The following is a 24,061-nucleotide window of genomic DNA, read 5'->3' as shown; positions in this document are numbered from 1 at the left end:
AAGGGGAGACAACACTGATAACTCAATCCAGCAGCACATTGAAACAAAGTTGGTGAAGTCAAGAAGCATCAGGAAGCTGAGCAGTTTGAAATGCAGCCATGGGGACTTCAAAGCAAACACCAAACCCAAACCCATCAGGCTGTCCTGAAGACTGGCTTAAGAAAAGGCTCAGCAGGATTTTAAAGCACTATGTAGTAACTTTTCCACAGAGTGCAACGCTTCCCCCTGCAGATGAGTCCCCAGACAGCTCTGCAATTCCACAGGTACACATAAAGAAATACATCTACTCCTGCTAGGCCCTTGCATCGCCACAAGTAGACAGCTCGTTGGAGGGTAACTACAGACTTGGTAGAAGTTGAAGGCCTGGAAGACCTTCTGAAGGTGCAGTGAGCAGGAGACTGACCACATCTTTGTGCAGACGTAAGAGACTGAAATAAATCACTTTCAAAAGCATTTACACTAAAACGCAGGCTATGTCTGTGGAGTTTAAAAGGAGTGCCCTATTCTGATTTAGCTGTAATCCCTTCCTAATTAACTTAAGGCAAATTTATCTTTAGCCAGATTTACATATGTTAAGAGAGATCCACGCAGCCTTTTGCTCCAGAATGGCCATACTGGTTTTACAGAAGCATCCACCACTTTAAATGGGTAGAACGGTTTCCAGAAGCCAACTGAATGAATACCTTGGCTTGGTCTTCATTCATCCAAGGAGTAGAAAGCTTGAAGATACACCTCAACTCACAGCAGGGAAGGAAAGATCAAGGATTACAAAACCAGAACTTGCTCACAGGATATGCCCCAGGCTGCTGCCTTATGAACAGTGATGTGAAGACAGAACCCTGGGACCTGTCATGTTGGTCACGTTGGGTCACTCTGAGCAAGAGCTGCCTCAGGAGTCGAGCACAGCATCAGCGTGGAAAACAGCATCCAGAGATTAGTGACCGCCCCAGTTTCTCATAATTAAGATTAACAGCTTGATAGTCCAAGCCACTACCAGTATTAGCAGCTCAGATTTGTTTCCAGTAAGAGCATAGATCAAGTGGCTGAGAGACGTTTGGGCAACAGCAATTGCCTTTAACGGCACTCTTGAAGTACAAATTCTAATAATTCATATGCTTCAGATCCATTTGTTATGTACACTGCAGCACTGCTGTTCACTTGGCATTTAAATTTGCAGTAAGAGATGCACTCTCAAAAGTCCTAGAGCTTCAGACTGTTTTACACAGGAGCCCTGAGCATCCCCCCAGTTCTGTACTGGGCTTTGACACTGGTTTACCTAACTCAAACTGGGGCTGAGGGGGAGGAAAAGGGGAGAAAAGGGATGAAGGCAGAAGGGACAGACAACTGATGACTACAAATCTGCTAGAATATGGATTATGGGAGTCTCAAGATGGAAGCACTAGTGAATCTAACTTCTGTCAAGACAGCAGAAATAACCATTGCAATTCTTTGTACTCACAGCAATAGACGCTGTTTCCTAAGCACTCCTACACATCTAAAACTGCAGGACACCCACACTGGAAGGGAAGGAAAGCAAGGAGCAGCATTCTTTGCTCTGGACACAGTGTAGTTTGCATTCTCACCAGCACTGTCACACCAAAGAATTTTAAAGTAAGCTACAGCCACAAACAGCAAATATTAACGGATCTAACTGCAGTGATTCATAGTAATGACTGTCACGTTGACTTCCACAGTAGTGGAAGTTACCTTTCTTCCCTCCCACATTTATATTCATATCAATTCTTTAATATAACACTAAACTCTCAGTGCCTGGAAATAAAACAAGTAGGGACCAAACTACTAGGAACAACTGCACCAGCAGGTTTGGCACAGAATCACCCCTCCTCAATGTCCAGATCCGGAAGAAGCAGGCAATAATTAACAGTATTGAGGGAGTATTCCTCCCTCTTCCTCCATTTTCAACTAAATGCATTTTGAGACTCCTATAGATGCTTTTGTGGAAGTATTCTTTACTGTCAAAGCTACATGGATGATGTCAACTGTGACAACTGAAAGACAGGTTTCATGTAATGGTATAGAAAGTTCTTCAAGGGGTTTGGAACTGAATGATCTTTAAGGTCCCTTCCAATGCAAACCATTCTAAGGGCCTGAATCATTTAAGCACATTAAATATTTTGTAACCAAGGTACCAACTGTCATTTTAGTCTGCAGAACCCAGCTCAGACACATCTGCATCCAGCAGTTTCCACTGAAGGAGAGTTGCAAAGTTCCAACCCTTTGAGAAGTTGTGGTCCACCAAGATCAAGGTTAGTCTAAATCTATGACTGAAAACCACCTTACCATGTTCTTCAGGAACAGTTTGTATTCAACACAGTTTACAACTAGGGAAGGCAAAACAGTCTTAGGTTTGACCATCTGTAAGCTTTCATTTAGGAAACAATTAAACAAGATCCAAATCACGTTGACATGATAAAGTGCCTGTTGGATGTTCTATGGGGAAGTTTGCCCTCCCCAGTCCAGCAGTTACTCCTTAGCATCCAAAGCAGAATTAATTGCACTTCTTGAAAGGTGTTGAAGTCTGGCATAATATAGTGTCAAGCTCTTAGAAAGTCGATAAACAATTGATTACTAAACCTAAAGAGGATGTAACAGGCTGCAAACTGTTTCAGGTGGCTTGAACAGCATGAAGCATTTTGCAACCAATGATCAAGTTCTCAGACTAAGCACTGACAATGCATGAATGAAGAACAGCAACAAGACTTAACAAACATGATTAGTATTATCCAACTGCTTTGTTATAAATATATTATATACATTCAAACATCACATTAAAATATTATTCCATTACACCAGAAGAGATTAAGGCTTTATATTATTTACAGAAACAAGCAAGCACCTTAAAAAACAAAAGAACAAAACACCAGTCATTGACAATTTCCCTTCTAACATTACAATTTGATACCTTGAGCTCTTGAATACAGCTATTTGCAATGTGCCCAATACTAGAACTATTTTAAACATTTATTGTCAGGGTAGGGAACACTTAATAGAAGACTCATCAGCGAGCACTCCGCATGAACAAACGCGAGCATGTGTCATACTGGGTGCCCTTCCTCTTCTCAGAGGCTTGGTAACTTGAAGGCTTACGCAGAAACAGCTTGCTCAATTCCACGGAGAGAGTAGAACAACTTTATTTTAAGGGAAACTGAAGACACTTGAGGATTCGTGGCCCACCGGTGGAGCAAGATTCTCAAAGTCCGTCCCACATTAGATCAATTCAATTCAACATAATAGAGCTGTAGGTTTATCGATCACTAAGTGCATTGAACAGCGATTATTTTATAGGCTTCCATTATTCTGCCACACTGTTTTCATGCAGTGTATTTGGACTCAAACACGAAGTGACACACTGTTGTCACCATTCTCCCTATAGGTCTTAGGCAACAAGCTATTTTTGAAGTGTTAAATAATGTTGATACAACACATGTTTACTACGCCACCATGTACCAATGGAGTGACTGTCCTGCCTTCTGGCTTGCCCGATAGCCTTTTGAGACACAGTGATGAAGTACTTTCTAAGATGTAAGCAGACATGGCCAAACGGAAAGGTGCTCAGTAAGAGTAATCATCTTCATTTCAAGTATTGTTTTAAGAATTAGTTCATTTCGCTGGAGTCTGTTAGCACTTTTTAGTTTGTGCTTTAGAGTCTGTTATTTCTTTGCAGGTCTTGAATTTGGCTGATGGCTTTGTATTTAAAAAAAAACAACATTGGCAACAAGGATTGCAGAAGGCTGGCAAAAGTTACTTAATTTTCTGAGCCCATTTCATGTCATCGGCTCTTGGCTTCTCCCCGGTAACCGCTTGGATAATGTTCTCCAAACACCTCCAGAATCTTATCTTCTCTAATGGATAGTTCAGCCAACCTAAATGAGTGCAAAGGAAAAAGAGGGTTAGTTTGTCATAGCATCCAAAGTTCAATGCCTTGCAATGTTTATTTAATAACATTCTTTAAATTAAACAAGGTAAATGTAAGGGGAGATGACTACTCTATGGCCATTGCAAACCTATCAGAAAAGGAACCATCAAGTTCAATGAAGCAAGAGATTTTCTTACAACCGGGAAGAGATGGATGTACACAGAGTTACATTAGTTACCTCACACTTCGAGAACTGTTCTGTAAGCATATGTTATACTTCACTCCATGTACATTTCTGTTACCACAATGGAAACAGTGAGCAAGCAGTTCATGTTAGAGGAAAGAGCTGAAATGCAGAATAGCACAAGCAAGACAGGAACTGAGGAAAGCTGCCGCAGAGCCAGCTCTCTTAGCAGCAGGAAAAGAACTGTTCTTGCTGGCAATGTCTTAGACTATGTGTATAGCTATTATGGGACAGAAATAATAAAGGCAGAACATTCAGGATATTAACTGCTGAAGAACATCGTATTTCTAGAGAGCTAGATCATTCCTAATCAGACACAGCTACAGCTGTAACAATCTACCAAAACAGGCACTGTTTTCAGCCACCTTCTGTAGTTGGACTTAACCTTTCCCACCTCACCTGTGATCCTGCAGGTCTACTAACTTGCCATATACTGACGCCCTTTAGGAAGTCAGCCCATGCAATTCTCATTAAACCCAGCCATTAACCCTCAAGCAACAGATAACTCCTTTCTGGTGTCTAAAAATAGTAGTCAGCCTGAAAGCTTTAACACTGGGAATGCCAGAAAGCTCTGTTATCTGACCGCACCCCTGGCAATGATACAGTGGCGGACCTTTATGTACACAGGTCAGCTCTGAAACCAAGTACACTCTTGGGGCTTGGCTATCTACTCAAGTCAAGTCACTAACAAGCGCCTTACAATAACTAGTCATATTTCACTTGGTAAAGGCCCCTTTTAAATAGCGCATTGATTGCATATTTCTGTCGTTCTCCTCATTTCTACCCTGGAAGAAAGAGAATTAGGGTTGCAGAAACACTTCACTCCACTGGAAAATCCAAACATACAACCTGCATGCTGTGTTATGTCAGACTAGTATGGTATGAACACTTACAGAAAGCATAAACAGAAGCACATGCTTTTTGTTTTTTAAATGAGGAAAAAAAAAGCAACTAGCCCAAGACTGCTCATAATGGTCAGGCTTAAACTTCCAGGACTGAAAAACGCTCTTAAGGGGGCAAGATTTTTGCCATCTGTCAAGTCACACTTTGTAATTGTACCATGTTCTTACATGACATTCTTGTCATGAGAATTACGTTTGTTTCCTAGCAGAGATTTCAAAACCAATCAAAATCAAGTTCGATTAACTTGATAACTTATTCAGGATTGTGCAACACTGGTGACTGAGTATACCTGTCCATACAATGGGCATAGAACTAAATATAGATATAAGAGGAACGTAAAGGCAGTTTTCTGCAAGCCAATGCACTCCTCTGCCCCAAATCAGAATGCATGAATGCTGGAAATACAAAAGCCTTGCTTTGGAAATGAGCATTCAAGGTAAGTTGCACTTGCAAATGATGAACAATTTTGAAGGAAGAGCAGCTTTAAGACTTGGATGAACAAAATCTATTACTAGCATGAGATTACCAGGATACCATGCAATTGGATCTCAGTACCACTAACTACCCTGTCAGGCTGAAAGTTACCTTTTAGTCAATCACAAATCTTCCTCCCACATTTTTATGCAACAAAAGAAACTATAGTTTTGCTAAGAGCTTGTACAGCTAAGAGCATGCTTAACTTCACCATGTCATTTTGCAGGTATTTAATAGGCTGTCACTAAATTACATGTTGCCAGGTAAATTGCACTAGCCTACTAAAGAGAGGGTGCAGTATGAACCAGGTGGTAGTACCAGTTGTAATGCAGAAGTACGTCTCATGTGGAGACACATGATGGATCCTGTGATGCTTCCGTGGCAGGATAATATGCCAGTCCTGTAGAAATATGACCCAGCGTGGAAGACCAAAGTACGTGTGAGACCACTTGTGAATCTGGTTCGTCATGGTTATGAAGATGATGAGTGCAAAGACATAACACTCCCAAGGACATGTTTCATACAATGCCTCTGCAAAACAAAGATGTGTACCTTTACTATTAATGAAAAAGTAAATTTCTACTAGGAATACGCTATCTTGTCCAGAGATGCCTGGTGCTGCGGGGACTAACAAAGGCCTCAGCAAAGCTGCTTTGGCAGAAGTATCATGAGAGCCAGTGAGCCATAAGCAATTCCAGAATGTCACAAGACTGGCTGGTAAGCGCCAGTGTCTGACAACGTGCCATAAACAAGAAGTTAAACTCTGAATTTACTATGTATAAAATTAAATTAATTCTTTATTTCTCCCAATTCTTGTTTGCAAGTATTGCTACAGAGAGATGAAGCATTTTTATACACTTCAGAATGAGTTCCTCTATACACACACAGTTTGATCCCTCTGATAAAAATAATATTCACTATATCTTCTAATGCTTCCTTGCAAGACTTCAGCCACAGACTGTCTGTTGAGCCAGAGAATCTACTTGTCCCACCTTCTGCTTGCTCCACCTTCGAGGAAAGAGAAGGTTTCCTTCCCTCCTCCCAGAAGCATCATGCTTCCAACAGCTATTACTTGTCATTTGGCACTGATTGATTTCTCCTAGCTTCACACAGAGAAATGTTCATTTAAATATCAATGCAAACACTAAATGCACATAAGTAAGAAGTAACAGCTTACCTGGGGAAAAAGAAACAAATTTGTACGCCATGTTTGCCAACGGGACTAGTGTCATAAAGCAGTTGTCTCCATTGGTCTCTATAAAATCATGTCTGGTAATTGCTGTGGGGTCAATATGATGTTCTCTAAAGGGTCTGATGAAAGCCTGAAAAAACAAATTGATAAACATGAAACCATGGCTCAATAATGATCTTGGGAAGAAAACTATTAAAACCTCCCCAACCTCCCATACTTTCAAATCTGATGACAGTCTGAGTTCACAGTACAGAGCATGTAAGCAGAATTCAAACTTTTGTGATGACAACACTTCCGATAATTCGATTTACATTTGCAAAGCAATTCAGTTCCCAGACCCAAATCCAGTTTTTCATTGCTTTTCAGTTTCATTCTTCTTATTTTTCACTTAAGACCTTTAGTCTCTAGATCTCAAACCCAAAGCATTAGCATCCTAATTTCACAAACAAAATGAGCCCATGACGTTCACAAATCTAAGTCACTTGCTGAGCAGCATAAACCAATAAAACACTAAAAGAAAATAAATTCAGTCTCACAATTTGTATGGGCTAAGATGACAACATTAACAGACTAAAGGCAAGTTAGATGACTAGACAAACCAATGGAAGTCAAACAGACTACATAAAACTCTCCGCTTGAAGCAGAAATTGCATCTGAATACACGGTCCCAGAGAAGACAGAGCAAATGTGGTCAGTAGGACTGGGGCAGGAAAACAAGTACACTTATTTGCCTTTAACACACACATCATGCACAGTCTATGCAAAGTTGAACTCTTGTTTATTGAGTGCATAGTCTCCTGCAGTCTTTATCTTGTCTTTGAACTATGGTCCAGAGATACAGGAACTGGAAAGATTTCTTACTGGAGTGACTTCCTGTTTTACAAGACAGCTTTTAGAGGGTTTAGCTACAGGAAGAACCCTCCATTTCTCCGTGTTTATCATCCTTTTGGAAGATCTACACTAGTCTAGCCAGGTTTCTACGCTCATTGTATCACAGGCCATTCCCACAGTACTTTGGGAATGGTCTGTGAACACTGGTATTGCAAAACTGTATGCAAACCTTAAACAACGTGATAAAATGGGGCAGTGTCACCTTGCACATGTCACCTAGGCCAAGCGTAAACATGGCACTTCACCAGCAACACACCATGCCATTCAGTGGAGGAGGGTTCTGGGGGTGGGAGAGCTGGTTGCATTGGCAAGACTGCAAGAAAGATATAGCTTATACACACTGCCCAATGCAGCTGGGAACACTGGAAGTGTTCCAGAAAAGTATTTCATAACTTTTCCAAGCATAAGGATAAGAATCTCAAACCTTTCCAATTATGGGTAGCTCCACAGATCCCCACGTATCTGCTCCCCAGTGAAATAATCCTGATAGAAAGTCAGCCGTAATAACTCCTGCAACTTGAACAAGGAGAGAGACAGTTAGATGTACACAGCAGTTTTAGTGACATACTCACATGTGATGTTTGTTTTAAAAATTTACTTATTTAACTCTAACTTAGATATTTACCACCACAGGAAATCTACTCAATCTGACTAAACATAAAGTCAGACCAACAAGGAAAAAAGGTCAACAAGACACCATTTGGACAGTTACCATCTTCATTAAATCTATAGCAAGATTTTGTGTTTAGCCCATCTTCTACACAAGAGCTCGACAAATCTTTACAATTGCTGGTATGGAAAATACTAGCAATGTAGAACTGAATCATTAAGCTTTGCCTATCCTCTTCTTCAGTAGTGCTTAACAGATTACCAGACTATTAAATAGCTGTTAAAGCCATCCCAAAGGATAATACTATCTGCAGACCCTTCCTTTTCTCCCTTGGTCCCTTCTGTCTGTAAACAAGCAGCACTGCACTCTGATGGGTACAGATAAGCACTAATGAAGCAGCCACTCCCGGGTACAGGGATACTATTTACAAAACAAGACTGGAACATCAAACAGCTTCAAAACCGTGGCACCACCTGCAATGCTGTCGGCAAGGCCCCAGAAATCACGCTACCGATTCTCTGTAAGGGACAGAGTGCATTTGTGGTATTTGCATACCAAGTCAGATACACCATTAAACACAGCTTGTTGCAACAAGATTTTTCTAGCTGCCAACCGCAATAACTTTAAAACCATGGTCAAGCAAGGGTGATTTTTCAGCTCATGCATGTAAAGCCCTATTTTTGCCTTCATGTTCTGGATAATCTATCTACCCAAGTTTCTGGCTAATCCCCAACACTAAAAGTAAGGACAGAAGAGATGGTATTTGATCAGAACAGCTGCATATTTTCCAGTTAGTCATAGATGTGTCAGATGGTGTTTAACAGACACCTATCACTCTTCACTTGCAGAAGTCATCTGACTCCCAGGTTCCCAGTCCCTTTAGTAGTGAAGTCTCCAGCACAGTTTGAGTTATTCTCCTGCATGAGCTCTACTGCCAGGCTCTTCGTTCTTTGGAGGATAAAAATTCAGAGAAGACTGTTAACATAGCTCCCTTGTTTTTAACTGAGAAGCTGGAGGAATGTGGCCGACAGCAGAGTGATATGGCTATAGCAACACAGCAATGAACAAGATACTGCCTCAGGACCTCTGTGCTTGAGAGATTTCGGACTGCCAGACCCTGCCCTTTAAAGACCAGAGACATCAAGAGGTACCAGTTCTAGCATCTTGCTCTGAGCAGGTCTCATGCTAGATTAGCCAGGTCTGGATAGAGCCCAGATTTGCTGAAGGATGAAGCAGACTAAGCCTCAGGATCCTTTCTCACTGCAGCACTATCCCTTCAGGTAATAAAAACACCAGAAAGATCTTTCTGTTTGTTTTTTCTGAGATGGACCATCTGGTGAACATGCATACAGGCATACCTGGTGATCCTCTGCAGAGCCAGTGCTCAGGCTCTGACAGGGGAAGGCAGCACACACTTGTTACCTGCAGGTCTGGTTAATGGAATTCAGCAGAAGCACGACCTAGATTTCATAATAGCTGCTGCGTAATGTGCAAATCCACCTGGGAACTGGGTGTCTGATCTCAGTGAAAATCCCTCAAAATCACACAAAGTTCACGCCAACTAAAGCACTCTGCACTGATCTTGCAGTCCACTGTTAACTGGGTCACAACAACAGAAATACAAAGATTGTGTGTTCAAAACATAGTTTCAAAGCAGCTCGGTTGGCAAGTCGCTACTCTCACTTGTGCTCAGAGCGTAACGTAGTCACTTAGTCTTGGCACTGGCAGTTCTTGGAGGAGCCTGCAAGTCCATGCAAACCAGAGGAGTAGTCACAGAGCCAGGTCAGAGTGGCTGGAACATAGCTCTTCAGTTTTCCCTCTGATATTTACCAAATTAGGGTTATTTGGAGAACTCACCCACTGTAACAAAGTCTTTGCTCCCAAAAGAGCAGCGAGTTGAAAAATCAGAGGTGATGCAGGACATTGATTTTTTGCTCTGCTTGCTTCACAAATTATTCTTCTGATGTCCATGAAGCCAGAAGGATTCCTGGCTTTCTGCTCCACTAGCCAGCATTTGTTTCCTCTGTGTGTCTGAAGACTTTGTTCAAGCACAACTTCTCTCTATAGCACTGAGGCTTTTTGTGATGGGCAGGGACCTGTCTTCCTGCTATGATGATAGGAAAGACAATTCCAACTCACTTGTAATCTAGCCCAAAAGTTAAAATTGCTGGTACACTGGTTCATCTTGCTTTGATGCCAAGGCACCTTGTTACTCCTCCCTCCCTCACAGAAACTTAAAAGCAATCTGAGATATGCCAGAAAACAAAACCAACAAACATGCATCTTTCCCCACAAATCACACAACTTTTATTTACGCTGCTTGTGATCCAGACTGTGTCTGACTTTCCTTCCCCAGGAAGCTTAGGAAAACTACCTTGAGAGTCCAGCTTAATCCAGCTGAATGAAGTTCTTGTAACATTAGCAGGAGTGCTAAAGAGCAGGTAATTTTCAAAACATAATAGAGGATGAGGTTGTTCTGTTACTATCGATCCAATGTTCTTCATCTTCAGTGCACAATCGTTACCTACAGTGCATGCAGCACAGCATACTTCAGATGTAGCCCTCCTTGTGGTTATCTTTTCCTTAGCTGACTCCTCACCTCTGCTAGCCTTCCCCTCACCTTTCATTTTCGAAAAGGGAGAAGAAATAGAAGTAGGATTAGCATGGCACCTACTACCCCAAAAGGTTTTCTTTTCAAATCACAAATCAACCCCCATTGCTGAAGCCATTATCTAGTTGGCCCAAACTCTTAAATATGACAAGGGACACTCCATCCTTTATGTATCGCTTTATTGTACTGAAGATAACTCCTTTTTAAGCAGTAAATTCTATACACTTTTTTGTTTCAGGGCACACACTTAAATTACAGTGAGACAGGGTGGAGCACAATAGCTTTTAGATCTGCACCTAGCAGCTGAAAGAGCAAACTGCCTTGATTCAGGGGGAAGATATCCAAACAACACTCCACTTTGCAACAACTAAAATACCATTCTTGCTGAGGTAATCACCCTATTAACCCGCATCGCCTCCAGCACACTGCATTATCAGAGCTTGAAATAACAGCAGGAAGATCAACAGAAATAGAGGCAAAATACTGACAGTTCCATAGATATTCCGTGTGTTACTTCAATGCCAGCTGGTAGAAAGCTAAGAGGAAAGAATGAAGGGTGCCTGAAGCAGTGCATTATACTAAAGCAGTATAGAAAAAACCTAACTACCAGAAATCTTTGTATTCAGCTGTACTGCAGAAGGGCTTGCTCACTCTGCAGCAGTTGTGTATGACAAGTCGTAATAAAAGAGAAAGAACTGAACCAAAGGTTATATATATACACACAACTAACATCATAACACTTTATTTGCATCCTGTCTCTGGACTCTGAAAGTACAGACAGCAATGAATTGAACTCAATATTCTCATACACCTAGCACTGTCTTTAGTCAAAATGGGAAAACCAAGGCAGAGGTGTCCAGCTACTTCTCTAAGGCAGTGTAAGATCCTGATGCTCTCTCATCAAGATTGGGAGGGTGATATAATTCATGTTCAAGGCTGTCAGTCTTAAGAGTTTATAATAAAGTCAGAAAAAGCAGGATATTCACAGTATAGAAATCTATGAACTGCAAACCATGGATTCCCACACTCATGAGAAGCAAAATCAGTATAGCACTAGAGAAACACAGCTCTATGCACTTTACTTTTATTCCAGCCTGCTGAGCAGTGGGATGGAGGATCAGCCCATCCACAGCTTACAGCTGAAGAAGAGGTGAGCACTCAGAAGGCACAGGAGAAGGGGAGAAAGGCATTGCAGTTAAGAAATGAGCTGCGGAACTTGCTCAAAACACCAGGATTTGTTTTGGAAATAGACTGTTGAATGACGAGAGAAGAAAGGCCTTGAAGACAGGGAAACCAAAGGTGCGCAAATGAACTTCAACCAGCAGCCCGTGTTTTAAAGTGAACACACGACTGAGACACACACTTGCTAGAATGGCTGTTCTCTTCCAGCCCTTGTGACCCTTTGCACGGGTGAGCCTGCAGGGGACAGCATCACCCTTGGGACACCACAGAGGAAGTGTGGTGCCTCTGGTCTGAGCCAGGGACATGCCAGAGCATGACTGCAGCACTCATACACCCAAGTCACCTGCCAGGCCATGGTTGGAGGGCTGGAAGTGACACCAGCCCAAACATACAGTCAGCAAAGATGGCTTTGTTTCCACTTGTGTTCTGTTCAGAGACAGGTAACACGGAGGGGTTTGTATCACAGAGAAGCCCCCACTCTTCCTCTTCCTTGCTCAAGTACCAAATTGAGATTACAACCTGCAGCCTCAACAAAGGGCGTCTCTCGTGAAGAAGTCACATACCACTTCCTGCAAGCCGGCTGCTCCCCGGTGCGCGTGGAAGGAAGCCACATGAAGTGGGACATTTGAACACCTCGTGCCTCTAGAGATAGAACTATTTTGCATGTTTTGCAACAAAAAGTTGTACTTCACCAAAATTTTACAGAGCCAAGTGTAACCCTGGCTTTGCATAGATATACTTCTCAAGTTGTAGCCCAGAAGCCTTGCAGTAGAGTATATAAAGTTTCATATTTACTGTAAGGACTCTGTTTAGAGTCCCTGGAGACAGGCAAAAGAAAACAGCATGTTATTTAATAACTTGATGCTATTGTGCAACATCGTTGAGAAGTACAGTCATTTTTAATCAGTGACTGTACAAACTAGTTGAACGTCACAGCACTAAAGAGCCCGAGGAGTGGCTAATTCCACAACAGAAAGATTTGTTTTGTAAAAAAATCAATACACTAAAAAACATTTGTTTGCTACTTATATGCTTATAAAAATAAAATGCCTTAGTCATCTGCATTTCACATTTAGTGGCTTTCAGTACAGAAAAGGCAGGGGCTTGATATTATGGCAAGTTATGAGGCAAAGAAAATCCCATTTCAAGAAGTATAAAGCGTGGCAGCTTAAAAGCAAAAAAAAAAAAGAAGAGTTAATCACTTTGGCTATTTAAAGCTGAGAAACATTCAGTCAAACTGGACCTAACAGTGCAAGTAAGCAGGGATCACAGCTCAACTATGAAATAAAAGTGCCTCAATATATCATTATATGAAGTAATTAGATTATAATTGGGGTTTCAAATAAGCCATGTCTATAATAAATACACTCCAGAGATGGGAAAGGTCTACCCTGCGTTGCACATGCTTATTTTGCAAGATTGGTACACTACTGATACAGCAGACATCCCTTCTCCTGCCACTGTATGTTCCAGTTACTCCCTGCTATGGGAAAGCCACACAATCCACTGCCTCCCAGCAATGCCTCCTGAGAACCAGGCACACCTCTCACACCTCTTGCCTCACCTCTAACTGCAACAGACCCGAACACCAGCCTCAGGGCAGAAACCACACAGCTTCCAACACTGCCAGAAGCTACCAGGAAAAGGACATCCCCAAGGAATCAGGGTACCAGCTCCCCTGGAGTCAAACACCAGCAGATCCTAAAGCAAATATTCATCTACCAAAAGCATGACCTGGCTAAGAATCACTACCTGATAAACTTAATGATAGGAACCACCACATTTTATGTTCATGTCTTTAATCATAGCCTGTTAGCCCAAAGCAAGTTACACCTGCTATTTCTCCAGTTGATGGAGTTCTGGTCAAGCACCCATCGCATTTAAATGACCAAATCCTGACAACTTTACTTAGGCCTCAGGTTCTTACACAAAAAAGTACCCTTGGGTGTACTTCTTTTCCCTGAAAATGCATTACTAGAAAAAGCAATTAATCACTTTCTTCTGGGATGGCTTAAGAGAACAGAGAACAATGGTTATTGAATGAAACCCAGGAGCAAGTTTTCCCTCACTAAAAACTCCCATACTTTCATTAGTATGACTAATCAAACTAATCCTCCAGTTTCACCCATGGCAAACACCCCCCGGAATCCCGCAGGGTGAGCTCAGCTCTCGGAAGCACCAGGAGCTCTGTGCAGGCAGGTTGGCACCCAGAAACCCGAATATTCGCCTGGCACAGGACTAAGCACCCATAATCTCTCACCAAAGCGGATCACTCTGTCACCACTCACTCTAACCCACTCCATCAGGGCAACACTCCAACATGTGTTCATGTTCTGAAGTGCGTGAGGCACTATTCCAAGTAAACCAGGGCCACTGAAACCTATATTAAACTAAAGTCCCCTGCAACTTTAAGAGAGCCCCAGACAGCTCGGCAAGCGCACAGAGCTTTCTTTGTCCCAGTCCTGCTGCTGACATAAGGAGCAAAAGCACATCCACTGCGCACACAAGGGGGAAAGCACAGATGAAGCCATGTCACCAGCTTCCCTCTGCTCCCAGGGTAAATCATCTCCAGCAGGGAGAAGGGCTCATCTCTCCCCCATCAAGGTATGGCCTCCATCCACCCTGCCCCAGAACACTGCTGGCACACTGGAGAAGTTCCTCCCCTAATCCAGGTTACACAAAGAATAGATAACTGATGTCAACATCACCCACCCACATGGGTGCAAACCATGTGTTCCATAATTCCACTGTCAAGATCAACAGCCTCCCACATCTATTGGCTCTGGAAAGGCCCAGAGCATAAGTCAACACACAAAGCCACTACAGAATCAATCAACAGAAGATGATGGTTGGATGGAGCTTTGAGCAACCTGGTCTAGTGGAAGGTGTTCCTGCCCATGGTAGGGGGTTGGAACTGGATGAGCTTTAAGGTGCCATCAAACCCAAACCAGTCTGTGACTCTATAACATTACATTAATTGTGTCAGTGCAATGCAATTGTTGTTTGTGCAATGCAACATGGACTCAAAGCTTTGCCTATTTAAATCACAATGTGTGGAGGCTCCACCTTTAAGAGATGATACAGGTTAGGATGGAAAACACAAAGTTACCAACAGTAACTGATAGTTGCTTCATGGAGGGGGTGAGACAGCAGGTAACAAAGATTTAGCTTACTTGGACCAACACTGAATTAAACGACAGTTTTCCTTTGTTAAAGGAGGTTTCCCTGGTGTCATTTCAAGGGCCTTTTAAATCAAAATTTCAAATGGAAACTCATTTTAATACACAAAACCAAAGCGAAGTGACACCGCCACAGTTGCGTCTCTCGCTGCAAGGCAGCAGGACTTTGATGCAGGGGCACAGGAGTGCACTTCATAAAGCGTTGATGGTCTCTAGAGCGTGTTTACTCCAATGTGTGCCAGAGCTTTCATACGTACTACACACCCACCACTTGGCTCTGCAATGCAGCTAACCAAGTGCAGCTCTGCAGAGCTGCTCAGGCTTGAAACAAAAAGGTTCTAGGTCTTGATCAGAACAAGTTTCTATTTTAAAAGTGAACTAAGTGATTTCTCTCCGTGTGCTCTGGCTAACGCACAGCATCTGCTATAATGAAACGTGTACCTCAAATGGGTTTAGGAAAAATTAATTCCCCATCTCTCAAGTGGTGATTAATTGCATCTTGTGTTGTGTCACAAGATATTTCTAAAGAGATCTGCCCTACTTGGGGCAGTTCTTAGGAATATAAACAGGTTACAACACAAACTTAATGGATTTTCTTTTTAAGAGCGCAATAAACAGGATCTGTTAAGTACAAATGTGGCTGCAGATAAAAGTCAAATGCCAGAAACAAGCCAACGAACTCGGAAAAATGCTTTAAAACCCTATAAAAAGACATGAGGAGGGAGGGAAAAATGAAAATCAGAATCCATGGTGTTATCACATATATATATACATATATATATGCACACACGCACACCCCTTTCATGCATATTGAATAACATGCTGGACACGACAAAGTCACCTGAGGGTGTAGTGGCTTTCAAACCTAATCTCACATGTTCTGGCAAGGCTTTTCTGCTTATCACACAAATAACACCTTGGCCAGCCTTGTCCCCAGCACTACTGACCTGCTCTTCCAGGGGCAGGAGCTGCTCTGGGTCTGCAGCACTGCCAGGGTGGTGTCCTGCTGCAGTGGGACTGTTCGGGTATTAACCCTCCATCACACCAGCTTCTGAACCGAGGCTGCCCTGGAGTTCACCGTGTGCAAATAAGGTACCACATTCAAATCTACATCGTTCTCAGCTTGCATAAAAGGGAGAATTTTCATTGCTTCTGAGCAGCAGAAGATATTCAGATATAGGGCATGACTGGATCCAACACAAACAACAAAATAAATCCACTCTTTGCCCACTCTCTTTTATCTTTCTCTTTCTTTTTGACAGCGAGGAGAGGAAGGCAATTGTCTTCCAGAGATAAGAAGAGACTCGCATGCCTTTTCCTTTCCAGCAAGATCATCTTTAGTCAGCACAAAACCACCCAGTTCAAAAGCTGTTCTAAACCAACGCCATAAAGTTCCCTCCTCGCCGTGCTGGTGCCAGTGCCTGTAGGTGATTCAGCACAGCAAATGACAGCGTGCCACGTTGAGTTCATTTCTCAGCAGCCTGCCTGCTCACATCACACAAGGAAGTAAGTGCTTTCGGACTGCCAGTAAAAGGAGGATCAGATCTTTTCTGTCCTAGGAATTTATAGATATTTACAGTATTACCCATGTTACAGCTATGTTTGCCTTTAAAGGCATGAAAAAAAGAAGATATAACACAGGCTTTAATTATAGACACAGGGTTTACGTCAGGTGAAGTGATGCAGAAGGTTCTAACTACTCCCTGTTTCTTAAAACAAAGCATATATTTACATAGGAGTACACAGGGAGCCCCAGCAACACATCCTAATGAACAGGTCTGTGCAGATTAAACTCAGCCCTCTGGATCACCAATCACTTTCAGATTCCAACACGCCTGATCTAGAGCTGTGTCTTTATTAGCAGAATGTTTAATTTGCCATCTCAACTCCAAGGTCAACATTCCAATCTAAGCTTCATGAAAGCTCTCAATGGGAACACATCTGACCATGTCTGTAACTCAATGCTTCTTATCTCACCCACTGTGCTGCGTTGTGGTATATAGGAATCAGGACACTTACAGAGATAAATTTCACAAAACTTAATTCATAGGGATAATTAGGTTTTATTACAGACATAATTCACACTTCACCTGGAGAAATGATGGATTGAAGACTGCGAAACAAGATAGCGTGAAGCACTTACAATTTTATTGAACTCATTTTTGTACACGCTATCAGTTATTTCCACACTACTTTATTTACACAGAATCCAGATTCTGCTGTTTTAATCATTCACTACTACTTAAATAATATTATCAGTGAATTGGCTGCTTTATCAGTTAAACTGGTAACCAGGATATCAAAGAACTCAGGCTTTTATCAATATTAATATTGAGATGAAAGCCAGTTGCAAACAGATTGCACTACAGGTTAAGCATCATTACCGATTCTCTTGTCTACATGTGACATCATTACGGAGCACTTCTCATGCCACGTTCTTCTCCATTCCTCCCAACACCTTCACCTCACCAGCTGAGAGTGCGCAAGACGAAATCAGGCGAAGTGAGCTGGTGTGATTTGTAGTGGAGGACACTGCTCCCCCTCAGCCCCAACACAAAGCCAATAATCTTTAAACAGGCATCAGGAATTACCACTTCCCAGCTTTGGCAAAAATTCATGGCATCTATCATGTATCGCTCTTTGAACCTGCTGTTGTGTTTTGTTGGTGGTTGGTTATTTTTTATATACAGTAGTAATCATGAACAAGTACCATTCTCTTCTAAAACACACAACAATTCACACAGTTTATAGAAAAACTACTCTTATCATAAAGCACAGAAGCTGAACACCTGTAGCTAACTTACATGGTGTCCCGATGAATGACCCCATTTGTTCTCCTTTCAGCTACAGGCAGTTAACATTAAAACATGTAAACATTTATATACACACCCAACAGAAGTTGCTAATACTGCATTCGATATGCATCACAAGTACAGTAGAAGACCGGTGAAATGCTTAGTTACTATTCTCTTCCCTCCCTCATCCCATATTAGAATCTAACCAGAAAGTTATGAGAGGTATGCACTGCAGAGCTGGCTCTTCCGATTCCTAAATTCAATCCTCTTTCCTTCTCCCACATCACCTCCCATACACACACAACCACACAGCTACCAGGAACATTTGCTGCCCAGATAATGCCAACAGACTGAGACAGCCAAGATGCCCACCTGCTGCAGCTCAGCCCGCTCCACTGCCCTCTCTTCTGCCTGCTCCCCAGAAAGCTTCTGTGCCACAGCGTTTCAATACTATCCCAGTAACACAGTGCTCATGTAAACACTGACACTTTTGGCTCCAAGTGTTAAGCAACACTCAAGTTGTACGTAGGCTTAGGCTTTGAATGATGTAACGAATGTTGTGGAATCCCTTTTCACACCCAGGTTATTCCAAGACAAGATTTTCCTTCAGCTAATTCCATGCAATTCCTCATTCTATCAGTAAAGGTGTACAGCATCATACTAGAATTCTTTACTGGATCTTCCTCTCCTTCGCTGAAAAGGTGAAATCACCAACTCACACCACACCTACACCAGCTACCTCTGTACTGCCAAAATCCAGCCAACTTAAACACCTCTACACATCTAAGGCAAAGATACAATACTGCACTTGCTTGCCTACACTCCCAATCAAATAGCATAATAAGAGACCAACAGTTCACATTTACTGCCACAAAAAAGCTGCACTCAGGAAAAAGGCCAAACTTCATGTTTCAATGTGAAATCACAACACTCCAAAATACTTCTCTTTAGTTCTCAGCCTCCAGAAACCAATTGGGCTTTTGCTTTCTGGACAGTTCTTGTAAATATCTTTGTTGATCAGTGTATTTTGTTTCCAGCTATGACAGTCTTGACAGCTTTTCCCCTCTCAATAGTCCTTACACTTGCAGTGACTACAAAAGAACACCACACTTCAGTAGCTAGGCTAAGAACTTCACCTTTGAGATATAAAAAGCCACTGAAAAAGAGAAAGCACGAGAAATTTTTGCAGATGGTCTCTGTTTCAGAGGCACTACAATCGCACACACAGGAACGTCCCTGTCCCTTTCAACAGCAAGTCAAGTCTAAAAGATCACACACTTGCTTCCAGCATTACAACAGTCTTGCCTTGTTCACAGTAGCAAACAGCTCCTACTTACATATCCCAACAATCACTGAGGGTGTGTGTTCCAGTCGCAAGTAGAAGAGAAGATTGTAAAAATTGAAGCAGATAAGAGAGAAGCACAAGATGACCGAGATCCATTCCTGCAGTCTCTTTCCTGTTGGGCGGAAAAAAGGAAAAAAAGGCATGTTTTAATTTTATCTGAGAGGACATTTTGAAGTCTGCAATAATACGGACATTCCACTGCCTGGATGACTGACTCCATTTGTCTGACAGGGAACTGAAACAGAAACTTACTTATCCATGGGAGGTGTGCATATTTTGTTAAATGATATTCCTCTTCCTCAAGCCCCTACTAACCCCTTCCCTCTGCCCTTGCCCAAATAACAGGGACAAAACAGACATCATCTGACATTGTCCTAGTTTCCTTCCCCCTGCGGTTGCTGGCATAATGCTCCTCCGCATCATATCCTTTTTCAAATCACCATTCCATTCAATATTCAGTGTTGCTGGGATGGCTGAATATGGGAACAAATTTCTGGCTTCAGATGCCCTCTAGTTAAGTCACCTTATGATCTGCAATATTTAGAATCTCAGAGCTTGTAAATAAAGCTGTGGTGCTCACAGGAAAAAGCATCATCCTGTATTTTGCTGGCCCTAGAACTGCTTTCCTAACATTTCAGGTATATTTTTGAAGCTTGCTTGCTTACTTATATACATACTTACTTATATGTGTATAAGTACATATATATGTATACATATATATGTATGTATATATGTATGTATATAAGTACATATATAAGTACATTTTATATATACATACACACACACTTAGGCTCCCAGGCAGAAGGCTATGACGTCTCAACCATTCTGATGACAAGAGACAGAATAAGCAAAGAGAAAGATCAAGCACAAATTCTCTCTTGTACCTTGCTGTACTACTACATACCTCTACAATCCCCTCATTTATTGCCTATAAAAAGAGACATCTCAGAGTATGGTAATACTTTGAACATTCAGATTAGCAGCAGAAAGCTTCTGCCTGTCAATCACTGCTAGATCCTCACAAGACACTGATGCCAAGAGCAAGAGAACACTCAGTGCAAGACCCGCATGGATTAAGTCATCAGAAACAGATCTTTAATGCCTAAATCCAAGAAGATCTGAGCTGTCACGTTGGCCCAGCAGGGCCCTGGCTGTAGTTAGCTCTTAATGTGCTCAGGAGCAGAGGGAGCAGTCTTCACCTATTTCAGGGGCCAGACAGCACAGCTGTCCCTCACCCAGGGCTTTCCAGAGCAGTTTATAACCCCACTGACCATTCCTATTCCCTCTCACAGCCTTAGACACTTTGTACCACCCCAGTGTGAGGCATAGCAAACGCAGGGAAGCAATCAGTAAGGACTGTCTGCAAGGTGCACATCCTCTCACAGGAGCAGAGGCACACTCACATGTCTGGCACGTGTTCAGGACAGGAGCTTCTTTCCTACTACTCCACTACACTGACCTACTGCCTGATCAAATTTCTCCTCTTAAATGCTAAATCAAGTCCCTCTTCTCAACTATCCCATGCAGCGAAAAGGAAGCTAGGAACACTGGAAGAGGATCAGTGTTCTCTTCAATGTGCCTACAATGCAATATTTTAAAGCAATGTGAACAAAGACTTTTACAGGCCATAAGTATATAAACCAACATCCTCTGCAGCAGCAGAGAATCTCAAAATTAAATTAAGACACAAGAACAAGCATATTTCAAGACAGCATCAAGTGACAATGTGGGAAACTATAAAGAGATCCCTGGAGTAATGAAAGTAAGAGTTAATTAATGCTCCCTGCATAAGAAAACCACACCCTGATTAGAGGAGCTAAGTGGGTAGATCCTCATGGAACAATTAGCTGACTGTGGGGAAACACTCGCTCCTTACTAGCAGGTCCCATGAGTTCAGTCTATGCAAACACCTCTGTACTTTGAACACGGGGATCCCAAGGTGACTGTCTGGAGATACCCAAGTCCAGAAATGCAGGCCCAGCTCTGGACAGGCTGGGAGGGCAAATCAGCCAAAGGAGCAGAGTCAGCACCGACAGCTTGTGTTTGGCTCCTAGAATGGTTTGGGTTAGAAGACACCTTAAAGCACACCCAGTTCCAACCCTCCACCAAAGGCAGAGACACCTCACACTAGACCAGGTTGCTCCAAGCCCCATCCAACCTGGCCTTGAACACTGCCAGGGATGCACTTGAGTTTAAAAGTATGTCCCATATGAAGGAATAAGGTGCCAAAGCCACCAAGCATATGCTTAAAGAAATTGTGGAAATACTGCAGAGTCATATTCGCTCTGTGCAATTATATGTAATCCCTGTTCTTAAGAATTCAGTAGTTCAACATCATGTGCTTCCACCGTAACACATATTCTGACATTGTTTATGTAAGTTATTTATGTAATACCAGAAAAAAAATGCACATCTAATCTACAAGCACAGCTCACTGCTGACGGGTATCACTATGCATACGCTGCCTCACAGACTTCCCAGGAACTTATATCTACAGCTGAAGATAAGAGCAGCAAGTTATTTGGGGAGGAAAATATTTTCCTTATGGGCAAGAGCACAGTGTAATCCTAAAGTCACTGATTGCTTTTGTGTAAAGCACAGGAACTGGTCACCACCTGGATCAGATCTATGTCTCTAGACCAGCCAACAGAGATCACACGCCACCTTCTCTCAGGGCAAGGAAGAGGTGACCAATGCAAGCTGAAATGGGCAGATTTGCCCTGAACAGTCTAGAAAACAGGCGAACTAAAGGATACCTTTGTTTTCTTATCATTACTTGGCTCTGTGCAAGTAAGAACTCCTGCTTTTGCAGTAACGGCCTTGAACGTGCAAGCTAAGACGTTCAGCTGACCTGCTGAAAACCACAAGATGCTGAAAACTCAGCTTCCCTTTCCCAATCCTTCACCAGGGAATGAGTGACAGGAATACCTGGCACTGCTCACAGCTAAAGACAAACGACATATTTCATTATAAGGAGCTTGCAGTTATTTCCATGGCACAATCCCAGAGCTGCTGTGGCTTTACCGAGCGCTGACAAACAGCAAGCCTCAGGAAGATCAAATCGAAACCCCAAACATCCCCCCGCCCCGTTCTGAGATGCCAGGAGCGAGTATCTCAGAGTAGCCACTAAGTATCCTGAAATGAAAGCTTCTATTGTTACTTTGTGTAGCAACCGAGTTAGTCTGCCTTGAGATGGGAAGGTGAAGGCTGTGTGTGTGTCCAAAGGGCAGAGCATTCCCTCCGGGCAGGTTCTCGTTACAAAACCCCCACCCCAGCAGCGCGGCCCCTTCCAAGCCCTGCTTGAGCCAGCCGCGCTCTCCCGCTCTGCGCAGGCCACCAGCGTGCGGCATCCCACCGCCGACAGCCCCGGGCCGCCTCGCTAACCCGGGGCTCCCCGGCGCCGCGCCGGGACTGGCCGAGGGGAGCCGGGCCTGGGGGGTCCGTTCCCGCGGGGACCCGCCGCGCTGCTCCCGCCGCCGCGCTCACCTGGGGAGTAGAGCTCGGCCAGCTCGCGGGCCCCGGCGTGCTGCGCGCCCCACCGCCGGCTGCCGCCCTCGGGCTCTTCCGCGGCCTCCGCCTGCGGCCCCGCCGCCTCCGCCCGGACGCTGTCGGCGGCGCCGGCGCTCGCCATGGCCGGGCCCCGCGGCGGCTGCGGCTCCCGGAGGCCGGCGGGCGGCGGCGGGCGGCGCCCAGGCCCCGGCGAGGCGCCCGGCGGCAGCGCTGCGGCCCGCGGCAGCATCGGGAAATGGGGCCGCGCCGCGCCGCTGCGGGGGGGGGCGGACGGGGGACGGGCGGACGGGGGACGGGCGGGCGCGGCTAGCCACGCCCCGGCACCGCCTCCCGCCTATCGCCAGCGCCACCGCCCTGCCGCCGGGCCAATGGGCAGCGCCGCCCGGCGCGGAGGAGCCAATGGCGTGGCGGCAGGCTTCGGCGGCGCAGCTGGAGGCGCCGCGCCCCGCCCCGCGGGCGGCAGCTGGCGCTGGGCGGTGCGGGCCCCGCAGCGGCATCCCCGGCCCGTGCCTTGCGCGCCCCCTGGCGGCGCGGCTGCCCCGGCGCTGCGGGGCGCGCCGGCGGGCACGGCCGCGGCCCGGTAACGTGCCGGTACGGCGCTGCCTTCGCTGGTGACCCAGCGGTGCTCCACGGCCGCGGGCAAACCGCTCACCGGCGGCCCCAAAGACACACACCCCAGGGTGGAAGAGAAAGCCCCACACAATGTCTCAGTACTATAGTGCGTAGTGTTTCTGCAACAGACTTATCTGGGTATCAGATAAAATGGCGCTAAAATAAAAAGTGTTTCAATAATTAAACAGATTTTACTTAAACATTTAAAATTGGTCCGTTTGCAGTGGGTGAAATAATAAACCAGGTGCCTGATCATAGAATCATAGAACCATGGAACAGTCTGGGTTGGAAGGGACCTTAAAGCTCATCCAGTCCCAACCCCCTGCCACAGGCAGGGACACCTTCCACTAGAGCAGGTTGCTCCAAGCCCCTGTGTCCAACCTGGCCTTGAACACTGCCAGGGATGGGGCAGCCACAGCCTCTCTGGGCACCCTGTGCCAGTGCCTCAGCACCCTCAGAGGTGACACTTGTGCCGGGTCACCAGTAGGTTTCCTGACACCTGGCTTCACTTTCAGGATGGTGTTTCCACCAGTCACTGTGCCCATGCGGTGCCAGACCACTGCGGTTCACCCTTTCTCAGTGTTTGGTGGCACTATGGTTGTGCCAGCTCTTGGAGCTCCACTGGAGTCTACCAGC

At 44.2% G+C, this 24,061-nt stretch overlaps 1 protein-coding gene across 1 annotated transcript; it reads right to left on the bottom strand.

The window, feature by feature from the left end:
- Positions 1 to 2,308: 2,308 nt before the first annotated feature.
- LOC115615125 (transmembrane protein 189-like) lies at positions 2,309 to 23,250 on the bottom strand. Its single transcript, XM_030502898.2, has 6 exons — positions 22,790 to 23,250; positions 19,296 to 19,415; positions 8,006 to 8,097; positions 6,676 to 6,820; positions 5,817 to 6,029; positions 2,309 to 3,884 (listed from the first exon to the last, which is right to left on the bottom strand). Exons 1-6 carry the CDS (start codon positions 23,040 to 23,042, stop codon positions 3,763 to 3,765), a joined length of 945 nt encoding a protein of 314 aa, XP_030358758.1. The 5' UTR covers positions 23,043 to 23,250; the 3' UTR covers positions 2,309 to 3,762.
- Between the last annotated feature and the right edge of the window lie 811 nt (positions 23,251 to 24,061).

Source organism: Strigops habroptila, chromosome 13, assembly GCF_004027225.2.
Source record: "Strigops habroptila isolate Jane chromosome 13, bStrHab1.2.pri, whole genome shotgun sequence".
Classification (NCBI taxonomy): domain Eukaryota; kingdom Metazoa; phylum Chordata; class Aves; order Psittaciformes; family Psittacidae; genus Strigops; species Strigops habroptila.
Note: the sequence above shows the minus strand (reverse complement) of the source record. Positions and strands in the feature narration are given on the sequence as shown.

Bases quoted from the DNA above. Each gene is read 5' to 3' on its own strand.
- LOC115615125 (XM_030502898.2), bottom strand. From the start codon at position 23,042: ATGCTGCCGCGGGCCGCAGCGCTGCCGCCGGGCGCCTCGCCGGGGCCT. The intron at 19,416-22,789 runs GTGAGCGCGGCG...TCCGCCCAACAG, and splicing joins GGCCGAGCTCTACTCCCCAG to GAAAGAGACTGCAGGAATGG. The intron at 3,885-5,816 runs GTACTACCACCT...GCACTCATTTAG, and splicing joins GTACTTCTGCATTACAACTG to GTTGGCTGAACTATCCATTA.